At 42.6% G+C, this 21,579-nt stretch overlaps 1 protein-coding gene across 2 annotated transcripts in view; it reads right to left on the bottom strand.

Moving 5' to 3' along the window:
- Positions 1-21,579, bottom strand: part of DOCK5 (dedicator of cytokinesis 5) — a 235,806-nt gene that overhangs the window by 41,553 nt on the left and 172,674 nt on the right. For both annotated transcript variants that reach the window (XM_050801968.1, XM_050801967.1), the window contains exons 27-36: positions 20,317-20,412; positions 15,428-15,526; positions 11,299-11,393; positions 9,417-9,495; positions 7,134-7,234; positions 5,837-5,895; positions 5,353-5,507; positions 4,435-4,520; positions 1,629-1,788; positions 672-712 (exon numbers count right to left, since the gene is read on the bottom strand). In XM_050801968.1, the coding sequence (XP_050657925.1) occupies positions 672-712; positions 1,629-1,788; positions 4,435-4,520; positions 5,353-5,507; positions 5,837-5,895; positions 7,134-7,234; positions 9,417-9,495; positions 11,299-11,393; positions 15,428-15,526; positions 20,317-20,412 (971 nt within the window). The remainder of the gene's footprint in view (positions 1-671; positions 713-1,628; positions 1,789-4,434; positions 4,521-5,352; positions 5,508-5,836; positions 5,896-7,133; positions 7,235-9,416; positions 9,496-11,298; positions 11,394-15,427; positions 15,527-20,316; positions 20,413-21,579) is intronic.

Raw genomic sequence — 21,579 nt, forward strand, 5'->3', positions numbered from 1 at the left:
TAGAGACAGGGTGTTTCTATGCTGCCCAGGCTCAAGCTGATATAGTGTTCAGATCATTCCATAACCAGACCCCAGCCTGCTTCCCTGCCTGACTCCCCCTCCCCACTACTGTACAGAAGCGATTCCTTCCTCTTGAGCCAAGGAGTCGGTTCCTCCTCATTTCTTTAATACACTGCGCACATCCTGCCTCCGTGTTTCTCCGACTCCATCTAGACCAGTTTCTCTTCCGTCTTTAAGGTAGTGCTGTTTAATGTTTTTAAATTTTAGGTCTTGGACCCCTCTGGGAAGCTAATGAAAGCTATAGAATCTCTCCCCCAAGAACATGCATATTGGTTATGTACAAGTTTGTTTCATGTTCAGAGATTCGCTAAGACTCTTGCATGGGTTTTCCTGCCTCTCCCTATACAGCCTCTCCTGCCCACCCAGGATAGAAGTTGTCTATCCCTCCCCTGATCCCTGACATGACCTCACGTAGGCACTCCTTCCTGTCATACTTATTCATGTATCTGTCTAAAGAGTTTGTCAGTTCAGGGTGAATGGAGCATATCATGTACTTTTAGGGGTCTCTCAAAGCAGCAAACACGGTGTTGGGCATCGTATTTGTTTACTGAAAAAATCAATCACAAAGCCATGAAATAAATAGCAGAAGCAAGAAATTTCCTTCAGCTTACCTTATGTATATGTCCTCTCTCTTCTTTTCTTTATAAAAGTTCTGCCAGGAAAAAAAAAAAAAAAAGGATCACAGAATCCCAATATAAATCAAGAGCTATTGACAAGCTCACCACAAAAATAGCCAAACCACTGTTGCTGCTTTTCAACAGTTTCACTTATCCACAGTGTTCACTGTTTCCCTTTAACAAATATCCCCATAAGAAAAGGCGATATTTATCCTCAGGACGCAAAGGCACAAGAATGATATAAAGGACTTTGGGAACTCAGCGGGGAAGGTTACAGGTGGGTGAGGGATAAAAGACTACATTTTGGGTACGGTGCTCGGGTGACGGGTGCTCTAAAATCTCAGAAATCACCACTAAAGAACTTCTCTGGCCGGGCACGGTGGCTCATGCCTGTAATCCTGACACTTTGGGAGGCTGAGGCGGGTGGATCACGAGGTCAGGAGATTGAGACCATCCCGGCCAACATGGTGAAAGTCCCGTCTCTACTAAAAATGCAAAAATTAGCTGGGCATGCTGGCACGTGCCTGTAATTCCAGCCTGTAATTCCTGACTCGGGTGGCTGAGTCAGGAGAATTGCTTGAACCCGGGAGGCGGAGGTTGCCAGTGAGCCGAGATCCTACCACTGCACTCCAGCCTGGCAACAGAGCGAGACTCCGTCTCAAAAACACACACAAAACAGAAACTTATCCATGTAACCAGAAACCCCCTGTACCCCCAAAACCTACTGAAACAAAAATTAAAACAATCAAAAGCACACCAAATTTATCCTCAGGGTCTGTGGCTGCTGGTACCTGGGAGCTGAGCCAGCCATTCCAATTAGACTCAGGAAGACACCAGCTCCACAAAGGTGCCCGGGGTGCCTCTGTGTTTGTGGGATCCACCTAGAGCTAAGCTGTAGGGTGCAGGGGCAGCCTGAGTCCCCTCCCATCACCCCAGGGGCATGTCACATACCAGCACATTCACAGTGCAGCTCATACGGTTCTCCTTGCTCTCATCGTGCATGATGATGGTTCTATAGTCCAGCAGGTTCTCTAAGAGGCTGCTGACCAGGAGGGCAAAGACCTCCCCAGAGCTGGAGAGGTATTTGTGTTTCCGGCAATGTTCTAGGAGCCTGGAGGGGCGGAGGGAGAGACAAAAGCCCAGGTTCCATGCTGTCATTCCAGCAGCACTGACCGGCACTGACCAGGGTCTCAGCAGTGGTTGGCATAGGATTTGACGACACAGAATGTCAGTGTTAGATATTAAGTGACAGAGTTAAGCCGACACACACACCTCATGCAACACCTTCCTATCCTGTGACCTTCATTTATGCTGCGCTTCTCTGTGGACTCAAGTTCCAGTTTTCTTTAGGACTCAGCTCAAGTCCTACCATCACTTAGAATCCCAGCCCGCAATGTCCTTCTTTCAATGTCTGTTTTTGTTTGTGTTTTATTCAGTCAACAAACCCTTGCTCAAAAGGTTTGTGCTGTGTGAGCACTGTAATCTAGTTGCATGAGACCATTTTTCCTATGTCTCTATTCTCCCTAAGGCCTGGCACTCAGGGCATCCTCTGAACATTCTGGAATGCCTCGTATGGATGCCCAGCCTAGAGGAACCTGGAAACCTAGTACACCTCCTGCAATGCGGCTCTTTAGATAAAAGTCCTAGCTTCAGATAAAAATGCAGAGTTGTAAAGAAGCAAACTGAGGCTAAACTTTCAGTCTAAATCCTGTCCCTTTGGTCACACATAGAGCCAAGTTCTGGGGCTCATTAGATTAGAAAATTAAAAGAAAATCTGGGAAAAGAGGGAGAGGGAAAGAGAAAGAAATGGGTCCAAAACATTAGTCCAGATTTAGGGTTATTCTTGGGCACTGGAGACCTAGGTATCCATATTTTTTCTGAGTTAGTGAACTAGGAAGAATGAAGAAAACAAAGTAAGATCCTTATGTAAAAAAAATCAGCTGCAGGATTAAAAAAAAGTAGCATATCACGTGTAAATATTTTGTGTATATGTGCATAACTTCATTTAATTCCACAAAAGATCAGAATTGCAAAAGATATAAACTGGGAGGTTTGAAGTTCAAATGGAGAGACTTAATGGAAACAGGATAAAAACACCAACAAAAGGACCTATCGCCATTAAAAACAAAATAAGAAAGGCTTCTAGTCCTTTAAAATACAGACTATCAACTCAATTCCATTTCTAAGTATTCAGAGTGCTGGTTCCTTAGGGAATCTTCAAAAAAGAAAACAGTTGGGAGCACTGTCCTCAAACACAGACTCTCATCCACAAAACTCCCACAAAACAGGTGAACAACAAAGTGACCCAGGCAAGCACTCAGCTGGAGACGCAGTTGGTCAATACTAGAAAAGTTCAGGGAACATGAGAAAGCAATGGTCTAGAGTAGTTACAACGTGAATGAAGGGCAGGTCTGCAAATAATAATAATAATAATAGGCCAGACGTGGTGACTCACGCCTGTAATCCCAGCCCATTAGGAAGCCAAGGCTGGAGGAATGCTTGAGGCCAAGAGTTCTAGACCAGCCTGGGCAACAAAGCAAGACCCCATCTCTACAAAAATAAAAATGAAAGCCAGCTGGGCATGGTGGTGCAAGCCTACAGTCCTAGCTACTAGGGAGGCTGAAGTGGGAGGATCACTTAAAGCAAAATTTTCAGACCAGCCTTGGCAACACGGCAAGACCCCATTTCTACACAAATAAAAATAAGAAACAGCTGGGCATGGCGACATATGCCTGTAGTCCTAGTACTTCGGAGTCTGAAGTGGGAGGACTGCTTGAGCCCAGGAGTTCCAGGCTTTAGTGAGCTATCATTGTACCACTGTACTCCAGCCTGGGCAACAGAGAGAGACCCTATCTCTTAAAAACAAACACACACCAAAAACAAATTGTAATAACAACCACCACAAACACTAGAGCAGCCAATATTTATTAGGCTTGAACTCTGCAACAGATGCTATGTTAGCATATCATCTCCTGTAATCCTCATACTGATATCAAAAAATAGATGCTATTCTTGGAGAGGGAAAAAAAATGAGGTGTTGGATAAGCAGAATTGCTGGAATAAAGCCAAACTCTTAATATGTGGTGAAAACAGGGTTTGATGCTCAATCTCTCACTGAGGCCAACACCTATGTGTTTTTTAAATAATCACTTTTCCATTCTCCATTACTCCACATGTGCCAAGGAGGATGACAAGGGCAAGAGGGTTATAGGTGAGTGTGGCGGTGGAGGAAGAAGGGACAGTGGTGATAATGGGAGCCCAGACAGAGGTACAGATGTGTTGAATGGGGTGGATGACAGGACAGGAAAAAGACCAACCTGGCTGGAGATAGAACTGCTTTGGTTTTATGTCCTTTATGGGGCATAAGGTATTTTTTACATACACAGCAGACCTTGAAATATTTTTTCCTTTAAATTGTTGCTTTGCAGTTATAATTAGAAGTGCTAACACTTTTGCTGAAGTTCAAAAATTCAAACACTGGGCAAAATGCCACCGCTCTGTGCACCTCCTCCTCGCCTCCATCTGCTGTGTTCTCTAGGGCCAGGCTGGCCAGGAAAATACCGGCATTTGACTCCCACCAGATAAACAATGTCAGCTGTGGACGGTATATACCCCATAACCACACTGAAGACCACAGTGGGGGTGGCCCTGGTGACTCTGAGACTACTCAATTGCTCTATCAGTGCAACAGGACCCCTGTTTTTCTCTATTACTAAATGACACCACTGACTTAAGGTTTTGCTCCTGAAATACTCACAGTTTTTCCAGAAGAACCTTGTATTGTTCGTCTCCTCTGCCCCCTTCTACCTCCTGGTCCAGCTTTGTGATCAGCTCGTTCTCAAACTGAAAGTAGACGTAGAATTTCACAGGAAAATGTTGCATCCTTAGAAGAAGACATGGCCAACCTTTCTAGACTTGGCCAACCCATTCATTGAGTTGTGAACTGTTTTCAGCACAGACAGGGAGGATCACAGAGGGTCACTCATAAACTGTGCACCAAGGCCCTATTAAAATGTTCTAACACAGTCTCATGTCACTTTGTCCTTTGCATTACATTTGATTAAAAAAATATTATCCCAAACATTGCTTTCTGTTACAACTATGCATATAAAAATAGAATAATAATTTTCGTTTTTCTATTTTACTTTAGTTTCATGTCCAAGTCTCCGCAGTGAGATTGCTTTTGCAGAGGTTCATAGCTGCAAAATCATCCTTCCAATATTAATACACTTTGTAGATAAGAAAACAGAGTCATAGAGAAGACACATCAGGAAAATGATGTTCTCAAAGCTATAGAGTAATGGATTAGAACTTAATCCATTACATTGCTTTCAGCTGTACTATAATAGATAGGTTTTAAAATTCAATTCACCACATTATTCTCTGGGCTATACTCAAACAGCCAGAATTAAAATGCATGAAGTTAACTTTCTTTAATTATCTACAGACAGGGTGTTGCCTTAGGAAAGACATGTAGCAAAAATATCTCTTTCAGGCTCTGGGTTGCAATGTCTGACTCCATCTCTAATTGCCTTATAAAATGAAATCTAAAGTGAACTTTCAGATCAACGTGGACTTGCATTATTTAGGTTACTGCTTCTCTACATAGAAAGAAATGACTAATGAGTTGACTATATGTCCATTTACTAATACTACATGGTCTACCACTTCTTACCATATGGAAATTGCCATTTCCACTGAAATTGAACTCACACTGCATCATATCAAAGAAAATGGGGATTGTGGCTTTCCGGAGCTCTACTTCAGGGGTCAGAGTGACCTCCAGAATGGGACCCACCATGGATGGGATGAATTTGATTTTATGGGGACCTGAAATGAAAGTGAATGAGGATATTAAAAAACTATTTCACTGAAAGTAAAGTGTTACAATCTTCCTCCACAAGGCCCATAAGAAAAGGTTTATGTGGGTAAATCAACTCAATTCAGAAGTGAGTGACTCAATATTATATTCTGATAACATGTGGATGCCAGAGTAAAAGACAGTTCATTGTCAATGAAACCCACAAATCAACTTTCACTTCCAGACACACAGACAAATACATCTCAGGGTTATGTGGATCAAAATAAAAAAAGAATTCATCACGGCATGCTTGTCACTCAGAAGTTGTGATCAGGCCTGTTCAAGGCTAGACACTCACCCAGGTTATACCACATGTCCCGGATTCTAAAGCCGATTTCCTTTCTCATGTCCCCATATCTAGGAAGAAGATCATAAACCAGAAGGAGGATTTGCAGTGGAAATGAATTGCATAAACACAATAAGAAGGAAAGTAAAAACAGTCTGTGCCCCTCTAGGTCACTCTTAAGGCCCAGCCTTAAGAGATGAGGTTCACACCTAAACGAGCCCCCAAAAGGAATGAGGCACACGGAGGCCAGGGGACCCTGACAGCATGAAAAGCCAAATGGAAACACTGAAAAATAACTAAGATGAGATTAACAAACTCACTTCAGGGAGAATAATGAGGCACAGACAAAGCCAAACAAAACACGGCAAACACTGATGAAAAGGAAGGTGAATGAAGTATGATTATACAGTACTGTGACTGATGTCTAACAGGCAGACTAAATACTTATATACTTTATAGACTGATATTTGGGTAATATACATCCATTCCAGTATGTTCTTCAAGTATTCACATTGGAAGGCTCTACACCATGTACTCTCAATGGGAGTGATATTGCCCACAAAGGGATAAAAATTGGTCCTTGGGAGCAAAAAATACTTTGCTGTTTTTCTATATATAGAGGCAGTTTTTGAGGGAGGAACCAGAAGTAGAAGGACATTAAATAGTTTTCCTAGATATCACAGATATCCCAACAAAGGGAACAGAACTAAAATTTCGAAGTCTTCAAATAATACATTCCTCAAGTTATTTTTTAACAACACGGTCTTTGGATTTCTAGTCTCTCAATGAAATGCAATGCTTCCCTAAATCTCTTATCACTTCTGCACATAATTCCATTTTGAATTCCAGGCCAGGAATCTGGAGGGCATTTTAATGCAATGTTTGAGTCCTGGCTTTCTCTGCTGAAACGGCAGGGAAGGAGTGTGCTTTGTGAAGCACTATGAGTGACTCTTCATAGTGGTTCATGGTACTCATAGTACTTCACAAAGTACTATGCCTGCAATTTGGGGAAGCTGCCAGCAGAGGCGCAGCTGTTCTTGGGGATGGGCATGCTGATAGTCAAAGTCCGTCTCTAGGTACAGATTTGATAAAAAGCATGGGATGACTGATAGGGAGATGGTTGGGCCTTAAGAAAAGAGTGCTGAACCTGGGGGAATGTGAGGCCTATTAAGTAATTAGTTGAAGATCTACCTCATTAACAACATGGGCAGCCACTAAATAGTAATTTCTGTGATACCTAAAATACTGCTCTCAATATAAACAAATGGAAGAAGCCCCTTCCCGATCTTAACTTTAAAAGGACACTTACTTTTTAACAATTTTGTTGCGCTTGGCTTGTGAGAAGGTTTCAAGCTGAAGGAACTCATGGGTGAGAAATGCTACTGCCAAATGGAAGTAATTGTTCCAGAGCTGTTCAAAAGTAATTGTGTGGGTAAAAGGAAATGAAAAATAACATTAATAAGGGTCATAATAAAACAATGTCACATGGTAAAGTCATTAACCAGGGATTAATGAAAGAACAAAATACACTCTACAAGATTTCTTTTTCTTGGGTGTTGATTATTCAATTCTAAGTTTTGAGACCTAATGTTAAGCTTTTTAAAAAAATTTAAACTATTATATTTTTCTTTACTCCTGGGATAAAGGAAAGCTGCTGCCAAGAAGTACATCTATTTATAGTACGTAGTTTGGCACTATGTTTCAAAAGCCCTACAAGTTTGCAAAACTTTTGAACTAGTAAACACTTTTAGGACTTTATCCTGATGAAATAACCACGAATTTCTTTTTCTTTTTCTTTTTTTTTTTGTAGCTGGAGCCTCGCTCTGTCGCCCAGGCTGGAGTGCAGTGTGCAATCCCAGCTCACTGCAACCTCCACCTCCCAAGTGTTCTGCCTCAGCCTCCCGAGTATCTGGGATTACAGGTGTGCACCACCATGCCTGGCTAATTTTTGTATGGTTAGTAGAGATGAGGTTTTGCCATGTTGGCCAGACTGGTCTTCAACTCCTGACCTCAGGTGATCTGCCCGCCTTGGCCTCCCAAAGTGCTGGGACTATAGGCATGAGCCACTGTGCCTGATCAACCATGAATATTTTTAAAAATTTAAAGCAAGGAAGTCCATCACAGTGTTATTTAATATAATAGAAAATGGAAACAATCTAAATGTTCATAAGAAGAATTTGGTTAAATATATCATGGACCAGGCATAGAAAAGATGGTATTCAGTCATTAAAAATAAGAAAATATTCAACATTATTGAAAAAATCATAGATCATTGAAAAAGGAAAATAGATTAACAGGGTACCAAAGAACGGCACAGCTTAATTCCATTTTGGCAAATATACATATACATACATACAATATATATTCATCTATATGCATATGCATCTCTGTGTGTGTATGTGTGTATACTTTCCTCTACTTACGAGTTTCAACTTTTAAAGTTCTGAGGCAGGAAAACGGGGCCTGGAGGCAGGGCACTGAAGGCCAATTCACACTGATTTCCTAGAACTGAATCAAAAGGAAAACCCCACCTCTCCACACCCAAGTAACAAAAGGATCAGAGGCTACCCCTTTGCACTGTGTGGCAGAAGAAAAATTCAAAGTACCTCTGATTGGTCCCCTCCTGCAACTGGTGGGAGGGTCAAACTGGTCACAGGCTACTCCTTCATTTGCATAGGGTGTAACCAAGTAACCAATGGGAAACTTCTAGAGGGTATTTAAACGCCAGAAAATTCTGTAACCAGTGCTCTTGAGCCGCTTGCTTGAGCCCGCTCCCACTCTGTGGAGTGTACTTTCATTTCAATAAATCTGGCTTTTATTGCTTCATTCTTTCATTGCTTTGTTTGTGCATTTTGTTCAAAACACCAAGAACCCGGACAATTTGTAGTCAAGGACCTCCACTGATAACAGTTCCACAGATACACACAAAGACAAAGAACACAGAAAGCACATCACCCAAAAATGCAGAGTACCCTGGAAGGTGAGCTCCACGAGAGCAAGGAACTTATCTGCCTTCACCAGGGAAATATCCCTGTGCCCTGTACATATAAGAACTCTAACATTTGCTAAATGGATGAATGGACACATGAATGAATGAATGAATGAATGAATGAATGAATGAAGATAGAGTTAGTGATCATCCGTTTTGCAATTCCTTTGGACTTTCAACAAACTGTGCATAAGAACCGTTCTTTAGAACCAAACTCATTTGTAGGTAGGAGAGTTACCTGTGTGCTTATTTGTAGCCATGTGTGTCTACGTGCATTTGTGTAAATATACAAAGGGTCAACTCCAAATGTTTACAGTGACAAGGAGGACTATTTGTATTTTTGATCTTCTACTATTACTCTTTAAGACTTTTTTTTTTTTTTTTTTTTAACAGATGTTACCTTTATAGAAAAAAGAAACAACCCCTATTTTATTGTGTTTGGAGGACAGTGTGACAGGCATATGTGCTTTAGGAAATGAAAAAACACAGGAAAACCTTTTTCATGTGAAAACGGTGAAATCTGAGGAGACACTTTCCAAATTCATATAGTTCTCTTGCCATGGCCAAGAATTCCAGAAGCATGTAGGTGAGTCACATGCCTACCTGAAGTTCAAAGCTTGCCTGATCCATGAAGAATCTTGTGAGAACTTCAGCAAACTGATTTATAGCACGGAGAAAAACCCTGGGGAAGGAAAATACCAGGTAAAGAAGGCAACTGTATGTCCCTTTGAAACTTTTCCCCAACTATGTTAAAAACTAAACCAAACCAAACCTGAACTTGGCATCTTAAGACCTCACAATCTAACAGTGTCCTTGTAGACCAACAGCACAATGCCATCCACAGACGGGGCACAGGAGCTCAGTTTACAGAACTAACAAGAAGAGCCACTCAAGGCCACATCCCAATTTAGGTAACTGAAGGTAGATCTGAGACTGCAAACCAGGACTCTTAAGCCTCAGAGCAGGGTAATATAGACTCTATTATGATGCTTCTGTTTAAGCTTAGGGTTTCTGGAGAAATTTTTTTAAATCTAATCTGTACATAGCAGGGAAGGCTTCTGCTAATCAGATATTAGGGTAGAATTACTCAGAATTGGATACCCTGTACAGTTAACAATAATGCTTACAATAATGGGTTGCTTTATTTATCTCATTAAATTCTAACACTTTTAACATAATATATATTCAGTTCATTTCACTTTTGTTCAACAAGTATCTGTTGTGAGCCAGCAATTGCAAGGCACAGGCTCAGGTCTGTGTTGAAAGACACAGTGTCTGATCTTAAGAAATTTACAGCTTGGTAGGGGAAATTAACAACATGTACATCTATTATCTAATATAGAATCTGAAAACAATTCTATGAGGTTTGAATGGGGTATGGAAAATCAAGGAAGAAGAGAGGACATCCAGCTCAGAAAGGCTTTGTCTGGAGGTGACTCTTGAGAAGAACCTTATGGAACGGCTGGAACGCTGACAGCTGGAGGTTATGGGGAAGGCACTGCTGGTGGAAGACTGGTGTCAGGCAGAGCAGACCATGTATGCAGGGACTGGGCAGAGGCCAGTTTGGTTGGAGTACAGGTAGCATACACAGGGAAGTAGCAGAAGGGACTAGTTAGTTTGGCACTGTGTATCAAAAGTCCTGTAATTTCGCCAAACTTTTGAACTAGTAAATTATTTTAGGAGTGTATCCTGATAAAGCCGGGCGCGGTGGCTCAAGCCTGTAATCCCAGCACTTTGGGAGGCCGAGACGGGCGGATCACGAGGTCAGGAGATCGAGACCATACTGGCTAATATGGTGAAACCCCGTCTCTACTAAAAAATACAAAACACTAGCCGGGCGAGGTGGTGGGCGCCTGTAGTCCCAGCTACTCGGGAGGCTGAGGCAGGAGAATGGCGTAAACCCGGGAGGACGAGCTTGCAGTGAGCTGAGATCCGGCCACTGCGCTCCAGCCTGGGCGACGGAGCGAGACTCCGTCAAAAAAAAAAAAAAAAAAAAAAAAAGAAGTGTATCCTGATAAAATAACCATGGATATCTGTAAATATGTAAAGCAAGGAAGGCCATCACAGTGCTATTTCACATAATAGAAAATGGAAAGAATCTAAATGTTCATAAGAAGAATCTGGTTACACACATCACGGACAGATCATAGAACAGACAGTATCAGGTGAACCCTGAATGTCAGGATGACACAGGCCATGTGGAGCCACGGAAAGGTGCAGCGGAGAGTTGAGGATGACAATTACCGTGACAGCACTGAAGAGACAATGCTAGAGAAGGGAGCAGAGAGCCCGAGGTGGAGCAAAGGCAATTACCCTGGGAAAATCAAGATCATGAGCACATAAATTAGGACCTCTGGAGCAGGAAGATTCTCACTTTACAGATGACGGATTTGAGGCAAAGGGATTGAAAGACACTTCCCAAAGTTCACACAGCAGCCTCAGGTATTCCGACAAATGCCTCAGGGCCAGCCATCGGCTGTCTCACCTGTTCTGAGTCATATTCATCACCATCCAATCTTTGGCATAGACATTTTTTCCAATCAGGTCCTTGAACATGATAAAAGTTTCCATGAGGAAGTCCTGCGGAGAACAGAGGAGTGGTTGGGGGAAAACTGGGTTACATTCATAGTCTTTATTCTGGCGTGTACACAAGCAGAACCACAACCTCAGAACAGGATGTTCCTAGTGCCACAGTAACAGCCCATCTTTCAATGGTGTTAGGAATAACAAAGCATTCTTGCAGCTAGCTATGATGTGATTTGATTTTTATATTGTAGGACCCTATAAGGAAGATGAGGACAAAAAGAATCATCCACATTTTACAAATGGTACAACTGAGACTGAGAAAAACTAAAGGACTCGCTTAAGCGCACTGAAAGTAGGAAGGAGGGTCGGGTGTGGTGGCTTACACCTGTAATCTCAGCACTTTGGGAGGCTGAGGTGGGCAGATCATGAGGTCAGGAGTTTGAGACCAGCCTGGCCAACTTGGCGAAATCCCATCTCTACTAAAAATACAAAAATTTGCCGGGCTTGGTGGCGTATGCCTGTAGTGCCAGCTACTTGGGAGGCTGAGGCAGGAGTACTGCTTGAACCAGGGAGGCAGAGGTTGCAGTGAGCTGAGATTGTGCCATTGCACTCCAGCCTGCATAAGAGAGTGAGACTCCGTCTCAAAAAAAAAAAAAAAAAGAAAAAGAAAAAAAGAAAATGGGAAGGAGAAGAGTTGGGTGAGAACTTGGGGCTTTGGACCCCAAGTTTGTAATCCTTATCTCTTTTGTCCTCCGCTACCACAGGTTGTCAGAATGTGTCTCATGCACTTAAACATAATTCACCAACAATTGTGGGGAAATGGATACTTTTAATAGAGTTCAGTTCAATTCTCCTTTATTATGGTCAGAACAGGACACAGTGATACACACGCAGAATCACGATTCTTCCTGTGCCAGGGACGTTATCATGTGCAGCCTGGAAGAAGGGTCCTAAACGGTCCTTGAAAAGGGACCATAGCAGTGGCTGGTGATGACTAATAACTAATCACTTAAGCATACAGAGCTCTTCTGCTCCAAAGGGGGCTGTGAGCAAAAACTAATTCAAAAATAGAACAATCAGAGTTGAAATCAAAGCTAAAATGTTTTGAAGGCATTTTTATTAGTTAGCTAAATTTAGACCTTTTCCACTGTGATTCCTGAAAGTCCTGTCCAGTTTCTCTGGCACTAACCTACACAGTCCCGCCTGGACACTTGTCTGTTGTGCAGTAGTAAGAACACAGTATGTGAGAGGCAGGAGGAGGTCCAGGTCCTATTGCTAACCATGTTTTTCTGAGACGCTGGTCAAGCTGGGTAACTTCCTATACTTTGGATGCTGAACGGCATGGGGCATGACTCTCTCTGGCCAGCAAGTGTGTGTGTGCAACTGTGGATTTTCCCCTGGTTTTATGGCGAGTTAGACGTACCCACCCTCAATTCTGAAATCCTAGACGTAGTTAATGAATTCAAATTCGTTTCATCATATATTTATTTACTTATTTATTTTGAGATGGAGTCTTGCTTTGTCGCCTGGGCTGGAGTGCAGTGGCACAATCTCAACTCACTGCAACCTCCACCTCATGGTTTCAAGCGATTCTGCTGCCTCAGTCACCCCAATAGCTGAGATTACAGGTGTCTGCCACCACCCTTGGCTAATTTATTTTATTTTATTTTTAGTAGAGATGGGGTTTTACCACGTGGGCCAGGCTGGTCTCAAACTCCTGACTTCCAGCCAGTGATCCACCTGCCTCGGCCTCCCAAAGTGCTGAGACTACAGGCATGAGTCACCACATCTGGCCTCATAATATATTTTAAGCACTTCCACCAATTTATTAGCCATTCTGTTAACTTTTCTTTTAAATCCATAAGAATTCATGGTTTGTGAAGCAAGGATTCAATTTAGATACTTGTTATTTGCTTCAGATACAGACTTTCCATTTAACTCCTGGAAATCTAAATTAATGAGATAGCATGATAAAGGAAACTCACAAGGAATCCCAAAGCCTGGTTTTATCCACCACTTCCCAAGGGCCTTCATGCGGTTCACTCAGAAGGCAGCGTGAGGGACTGAAAGGCCACTGGGAAGCAAAGGCCTAGCTGTGCACCATAACTTGGCCCCTGGGGACTACATTCAGGCAAGTTCCCTCATTTCTCCAGGCCTTAGTTCCCTTGTGGGGATAATGATCCTCTTTTAATTACATAATATAGCTGGAGGAGCTCACCATCATGCTGGTAAACAGGAGGTATGCCCCTTTTTTTCTTACTTAACAAAGGAGCCAAATTGTCAGGGTTTGATTTTAAAACTTCCCTATTCCGCCTGCTTTCTAAAGGAAATTTGCAACAAAAATCCCTACAATTTTTATTGTTAATTTAACTTTATATAGCAATAATAATACGATGATTGTCACAAACAGCTAGTCCTCATAGGCATTAGCTACATGCCAACCTGCACGAAGCTGGGTATTTCCCACACATGGAGCCAAGCAACACTTAATTAACCCTCAAGGTGGGTACTATCTTGCAGATGAGGAAACTGAAGCTCAGTGAGGTTCAACAGCTTGCCCCAAATTGCATACAAGGAAGTGGAATGGTCAGAATTCAAACTCAGAGCTGGGTGTTCTAAAGCCGGTGCTAAAGCAGGTGCTATGCCACCTGCCTGTAGAGGACACATGTCTACCTTTGGCCTTCCCCCTCCCCTCCTCTCCTCTCATCCTGGTCCTCTTGTGCCTGGTCTCCACAGGCACATCTACGTATTGCTATGGTTCCTATGCCATGCTGCCTGCCACGATGTGGCCCAAGCAGAGGCTCATGGAGACGTCTCTTCAGCTCAAGCCATGTGGTCTAACATGGATTTGAGAGTCCACCATTGGGCCAACGAATAATAACAAACAGCACTTTCCCTCCAATTCCTTGTATGTTTGTCCATCATGTGGGCATGGCAGAAAGGTGGGTAGTGGGCATGGCAGAAGGGTGGGTAATGGGCAAGGAAGGAGCTGGGAATCCATGGGGGCAATGGCCTCCTACTCAGCATGACAGACGCAGAAAGTGGAAAATCTAGAACAAAGAGACTGGAATATGCACAGATGATGGGAAAGTATCCAAAGACTAGTGTCAACATGACACCAGCGTGCTAATCCAGCGGCACATCCTGTCCACTGCTCTGCAAAGTCTAACAACACCTTCATGGACATCTGAAAGGCCACTAACAATCCCCTGAAGGGAAGGTACAGTGAAGCCACAGCCAGAGGCCTAACTCAGCCTCTTAGGTGAGTGCTTCATAGCAACTATAAGAACAATTTTCCTGCTTAAAACAATAGAGAACAAAATATTTTCATCTGAAGATAACTTACAAATGCTGTAAAGCAGGAGTCCCCAACCTTTTTGGCACCAGGTTTCAGGAAAGACAATTTTCCCATGAATGGGGGCAGGAATGGTTTTGGGATGAAACTGTTCCACCTCAGATCATCAGGCACTGGTGAGATTCACATAAGGAGCGGGCAACCCAGATTCCTCGCATGTGCAGTTCACAACAGGATTCAGCTCCTATGAGAATCTAATGCCTCTGCTGATCTGACAGGAGCTCAGGAGTTAAATGCTCACTGGCCCGCTGCTCACTTCCTGCTGTGCAGCCAGGTTCCTAAAAGGCCATGGACAGGTTGTAAAGGGCAGGGATTACCTCTTTTTGTTGCCCTCTCCAAAATGATGGTATCAACCACGTCTTAGGAGACTTTGCACACCCCTGCCTTCTAAAATCCTTGCCATGACATGAGTAGTTACTGTACCACGTATGAAATCCTGTTTTCAGAGCAAAAAACATCTCCCAAATATTGCTAAATAAGGACTCTCTCTAAATCCAAGAAAGATTAAGGTGTGCGATAACCTCTTGGTATATGTGTTGTACTCTTTTTCAAATCCTATCAAAGAGAGAAAGTAGGAATTAGCTCTCTCCTTTCTGTAACCACTGTGGACAGCCACACAGCACTGGAGGTGGGTGGGAAGAGAAGCCTGGACTCCTGATGTGCAGCTTCAGCCACTTTTTTAAACCAAATATAAGAAGTCTTCAGGTTACCAGGACCAGTAAAGGCAACTTACAATGATGTCTTGTCTGGTTTTGAAAGTGCTGATGTAGTGGCTATAGTGGCTGTCGTCCATTTGCTGCAGGATGGCAATCATGCAAGCCACAAAACTCCCCTGGAAGGAAAAGGAAAGCACAAATCCAAGACTCCTTAGACCACCAACTGACAAAAACACGATGTGAGCCCCACGAACTTGGCTTTTTCCACCCAACGAGCCATGCAGGTAACCCACCACACTGGAAACACGCTGCATTCTACAGGTCCAAAGGCCACGTGCTTTGCAGTTTCTGCTTCAAACTACCTCCTTCCAGGTATGAGTGAAGGACTCCCATTAATAGCTATGAAGTGTGGAATCCTATAGACGGGACACCTCAATGAGATTACCAGTGAAGATGTAGTAACTTGTGGGGCTTTGGGTTTCTTGTTGAGACAGAGCTGTAGCATAGAATTCCATGGAGAAATGTCCGAAATACTTAGATTAGTTAAACAAATCTTAACGGGGAGGAAGGCTAGCAGGAAAAGCGGTGGCAACACCGAGCATGGAGGAAAGGAGGGCAAGGGATGATGATGAAAACTCCCTGCTAGAATACCTGTGATATGGTTTGGCTGTGTCCCCACCCAAATCTCATCTTGAATTGTAGTTCCCATTATCCCCATGTGTTGTGGGAGGTAATTTAATGGTGGGAACAGTTACACTCATGCTAGTCTCGTGATAGTGAGTTCTCACGAGATCTGATGGTTTTACAAGAGGGTTTTCCCCCTTTTGCTTGGCATTTCTGGCTGCTGCCTTGTGAAGAAGGATACGTTTGCTTCCTCTTCCGCCATGATTGTAAGTTTCCTGAGGTCTCCCCAGCCATGCTGAACTGTTAGTCAATTAAACCTCTTCCCTTGATAAACTACTCAGATTTATCAACTACCCAGTCTCAGGTATGTTTCTATTAGCAGCATGAGAACGGACTAATACCACCTGATACCACTTCTCCAACTCCAGAGCCCATCAGCCAGTTGTTCCAATATACTACCCACACGAATTGTGACCCTGACTTGAAGATAAAAAATTAGTAACTAGATGATTAATTAACATTGCTTCCATTTGTGAGTTCGGGAAGTACATATTCAAGGTGCTACCCCTAGACCAAAAAAATGTGAATTATAGACTTAGTTTTATAGACAGGGAGTAAAGATTCAGGGTGCTAACCTCCTGTATTCATGCAGTTATGAAAATAACACAAAGGAATTTAGCACAGGAGAGATGAACATACAGCTGTTTCTAAAACAGAGAGAAAGTTTCCCCAAGCAGAACAACGAAAGACTGTCTGTGTCTATCTCTTACTGAATGCATTCCTTAGACTGTTTCTTTTGTTTTAAAAAGTTTATATTTCAGGCCTGGTGGCATGGTTCACACCTGTAATCCCAGCACTTTGGGAGGCCAAGGCAGGCAGATCACTTGAGGTCAGGAGTTTGAGATCAGACTGGCCAACATGGTGAAACCCCATCTCTACTAAAAATACAAAAATCAGCCGGGCATGGCGGCAGGCACCTATAATCCCAGCTACTTGGGAAGCAGAGGCAGGAAAATTGCTTGAACTTGGGAGGCAGAGATGCAGTGAGCCGAGATTGCACCACTGCACTCCAGCCTGGGTGACAGCCAGAGCCTGTCTCAAAAAAACAAAACAAAACAAAACAAAACGAAGGTTTATTTTTTTCAATTACAAAGCAGTGTAAATTTATTGTACTAAGGCCTTTGATATATATATTGCCAAATTATCATATAGCTTGTTTTCCCAACGGTGTCTAACACAATTTGTTTCTCCAAGACCTTGCCTATTCTGGGTATTAGAGGTTTACTTAATCTCACTTCGCATTTTCATTTCCTTTTCTCTAAATTAAACAGTCTGTCCATGAACTTTTTGGCCATTTAGCTTTCTCATGTTGTTGTTTGTACCCATTCTTTACTCATTTTTCTATTAAAACAATATCTTTGCTTCGTGGCTTATAATAGCTTTTCTATATTATTAGCCACCTGTCACCTATGTTACAAAAATTTTTAAAGTTTGGGGCTTAACTTTTAATTTGCATATATATATATATATATATATATATATACACACACACACACACACACACATATCTTCATATATAGGGATTTAAAATTTTACCTAGTAAAATCGATTTTTTCTTGTATTTTAACTATACAAATCCATGAATCCTGTTCCTCCTCAAATCAGTTACCTATTATTTTATTCTAGTGCTTTATAATGTAATTTTTAAAAATTGAATACTTCATTCTATCTGACATTTATTTTGTGGGTATAGTACGAAGTTGAACAAATTTTTTCCAAATTAACTAATTTTCTTTTTCTTTGTTTGAGACGGGGTCTCATTCTGTCACTCAGGCTACAGTGCAGTGGCGATCATGGCTGACTGTAGCCTCGACTTCCCTGGGGCTCAAGCAATCCTCACATCTCAGCCTCCTGAGTAGTTGGGATTACAGGCGCCTGTCACCATGCCTGGCTAATTTTTGTGTATTTTTTTTTGAGACAGGCTCTTGCACTGTTTCTCAGGCTGGTCTCCAACTCCTGGACTCAAGTGATCTGCTAGCTTCAGCCTCCTGAAGTGCTGGGATCACAGGCATGAGCCACCACACCCAGCCCCAAATTGTTAACTAATGTTCTAAACAATGTTTACTAAAAACCTTCATTTTCTCTTTTGAAAGGTAACAAAATATTCATACGATCCAAAATCTCCTTTTCATTTATCATGGTTCTGTTCTGCTGATATGTATCCTCTAAGTCTGACAGGCGAGCTCTCCATTATTACGTTTATTTTTATTTTTTTTTTTTACGAGACGGAGTGTTGCTCTGTCACCAGGCTGGAGCGCAGTGGCGCGATCTCAGCTCACTACAATCTCCACCTCCCGGGTTCAAGTGATTCCCCCTGCCTCAGCCTCCCAAGTAGTTGGGACTACAGACATGCATCACCACAACTAGCTAATTTTTTTTTTTTTTTTTTTTTTGTATTTTAGTAGAGATGGGGTTTCACCACATTGGCCAGGGTGGTCTTGATCTCCTGACCTCGTGATCTGCCCACCTCAGTCTCCCAAAGTGCTGGGATTAGAGGCATGAGCCACCATGCCAGGCCTCGTTATTATTTCTATTTGGCTATTTATTTGTAACTAGTACTTATTCTTACTCTGATATTTTTGTGACTAAATTAAACAGACTTTCTCATTTATAATCTCTAAATAGCTTCTGTTGTTAAAGAACAGGCATTAAATATTATTTATTTTAAAACAGGTTAGAGGCTGGGTGCAGTGGCTCATACCTGTAATCCCAGCACTTTAGGATGCTAAGGTGGGTGGATCATTTGAGGTCAGGTGTTCAAGACTAGTCCGGCCAACATGGCAAAACCTTGTCTCTACTAAAAATACAAAAATTAGCTGGGTGTCAGGGCACACACTTGTAACCCCAGCTACTTGGGAGGCTGAAGTAGGACAATCACTTGAACCTGGGAGGTGGAGGTTGCAGTGAACGACCTCTACAAAAAAACTAAAAGTTAGCCAGGCATGGCGGCATGTGCCTATAGTCCCAGCTGCTTAGGAGGATGAGGCAGGAGGCTTGCTTAGACTCAGGAGATTGAGGCTGCAGTGAGCTGTGAAGGTGCCACTATACTTCACCCTGGTGACAGAGTGAGAACCTGTCTCTATTTAGAAAAACAAAAGGTAATTAATTTCAACAAAAGGTATTCAATTCCTAATCATCTTATTTAAAGCTGTGACTCCCCCACCCTCACTTCCCTTAACCTGCTATTATTTTTTCCTCTATAGCACCTGTTGTCTCCTAACACTACATAGTTTATTTTGCTATAACTGCTGTCATTATTGTTGGTGTCAGCTCCTCAAAGGCAGTGATTTTTCTGTTGTGTTCATGGGTACATCTTCAGTGTCCAGAGCAGTGCCTGTTTTACGGCAGTTTTTCATACCTATTTGTGAAATAAATGAATTTTTTTAATCTGACAGGAATTTGGAATAATTCTTGTCCTATGTCCTCTAATTAAAATCTAACCGTAGCTTTTAATACAGCAAGTAAAAGACGTTTCACTTTAATGACGACACCAATGAGTCTTTCCACAGCTACCCCTGGTCTCTATCATAGTTGTTACCTGGCGTCTATTTAGATAGAGTACACAGAAAGCAAGAGGCCAGAGCAACACTGGCCTTTCCACAAGCATGCTAACCACAGGTTCTTTAAAATGTCTGGTTTTGTTCCTTGAATCAAGGGGGCTGGGTGGTTCATACTGGATCATTTCCTTCCTTCCTTCCTTCCTTTCCTTCCTTCCTTCCTTCCTTCCTTCCTTTTTCCTTCCTTTCCTTCCTTCCTTTCCTTCCTTTCCTTCCTTTCCTTCCTTTCCTTCCTTTCCTTTTCCTTCCTTTCCTTCCTTTCCTTCCTTTCCTTCCTTCCTTCCTTTCCTTCCTTTCCTTCCTTCCTTCCTTCCTTCCACAGGCTATTGCTCTGTTGTCCAGGCTGGAGTGCAGTGACACAATCACAGCTTACTGCAGCCTCGACATCCCACGTTCAAGTGATCCTCCCACCTTAGCCTCCTGAGATCAGGGTGCCAGTATGGTACCTGATCCACAGGCACAGGCACACGCCACCACCACGCCCAGCTAATTTTTTAAATTTTTTGTAGAGATGGGGTCTCACTATATTGCCTAGGCTGGATTATTTTCTCTCAATAGAAAATCCATGTCAGAATAAAGATCTGCTCAAGGTTATAACCAATAACCCATGATGTGAGAGGCCCATGTGAAGAACAGCCTCAAGCCACTGGCCCCGAAGGCTTCCTGATAGGCCGTGGGGATAGAGAAGCAGCAGCAGCCGTGGGATCCACCAAAGAGATACTCACGATGTGGGGAGACTGCCGGCTCATCCCAATCACTGTCCGGTTGATCCTTCTCAGCAGCCGTTCCATTATAAGCTGAATGTGCATTGCAGTAGCGCCCTGTGGGAATACAGGATTTGATTCCATTCCTTCTGACTCAGTTTCGCTTTTCTTAAGGGAACTTCAGATAGATGAGTTTTGTCTTTAAATCTCTTTCTGGCTCTTCCCTACAAAGTAATCTCTTGTCCAAAAGTGGAAAATGGTCTCAGAATAGTACAAAACTTTATGAAGAAAATAATTGAAAATGATCAGTCGTAACATTTAAAAGATGAATGTGGGTGTGCAGGGACGAGTGCCTTCCTACTAACTCAGATCGCTCAGGTTCACTGAGAGCTCACTGTGGCCACTGACTCAACAAATAGTTTTGGGGGACCCCCATTAGCATGATGTATTCTGTTCTGAGGTTGAGCAGATTAGAATTGCCCAGGTCAATTAGGCACATGTGTGGGACATTAAAGGCAAAAATACAAAGCACTTATCACCTTCTGTGTCGTAGGAAAAAAAAATAAGAAATCCAAGTCAAGGGAATTGTGATGGAGTAAATGTTTGTGTCTCCTCCAAACTCATATGTGAAGCCCTAACCCCCATCGTGATGGTGTCAGGAGATGGGGCTCTTGAGTTGTAATGAAGGTTAGATGAGGTCATGAGGGTGGGGCCCTGGACTGATGGGATGAACATGCTTTTAGTAAATGAGATATCACAGATATCGATCTCTCTCTTCACCGTGTAAGCACACAGCAAGAAGGCAGCTGTCTGCAAGCCGGGAAGAAAGACCTCACCAAAACTGAACCATGCTGGCACCCTGATCTCAGACACTCAGTATCCAGAACTGTGAGAAAATAAATGTCTGTTGTTTAAGCCACGCAGTCTGTGGTATTTCGTTATGGAAGGCTGACTGAGCAGACTAATGCAAGGATGATTTTGTATTCTGACTCTGTCATGTGTGACTTTGAGCAATTATTCAACTTTGCTGAGCTTGCAGTTTTCATAGCTGCAAAAGGGAGATAGTAACAGTTTTCTTATAGGAATTAGTAGGGCTGATGTAGTCATCAAGTGTGCTGAATAAATGTGTATTCCTTCTTTTACCTTCTTTCCCTTTTTTGTAGCTAGATATTACACTCATTTGGCTCCGACTTACCCATATGCAACTTGACTTTTCATAGCCTCTATCTGTCCTTGCTTTATGATAGATATTTTGAAACTCCTGCTTAATGCTTCAAATAACTA

The sequence above is a fragment of the Macaca thibetana genome, chromosome 8, assembly GCF_024542745.1.
Source record: "Macaca thibetana thibetana isolate TM-01 chromosome 8, ASM2454274v1, whole genome shotgun sequence".
In the NCBI taxonomy this organism is placed as follows: domain Eukaryota; kingdom Metazoa; phylum Chordata; class Mammalia; order Primates; family Cercopithecidae; genus Macaca; species Macaca thibetana.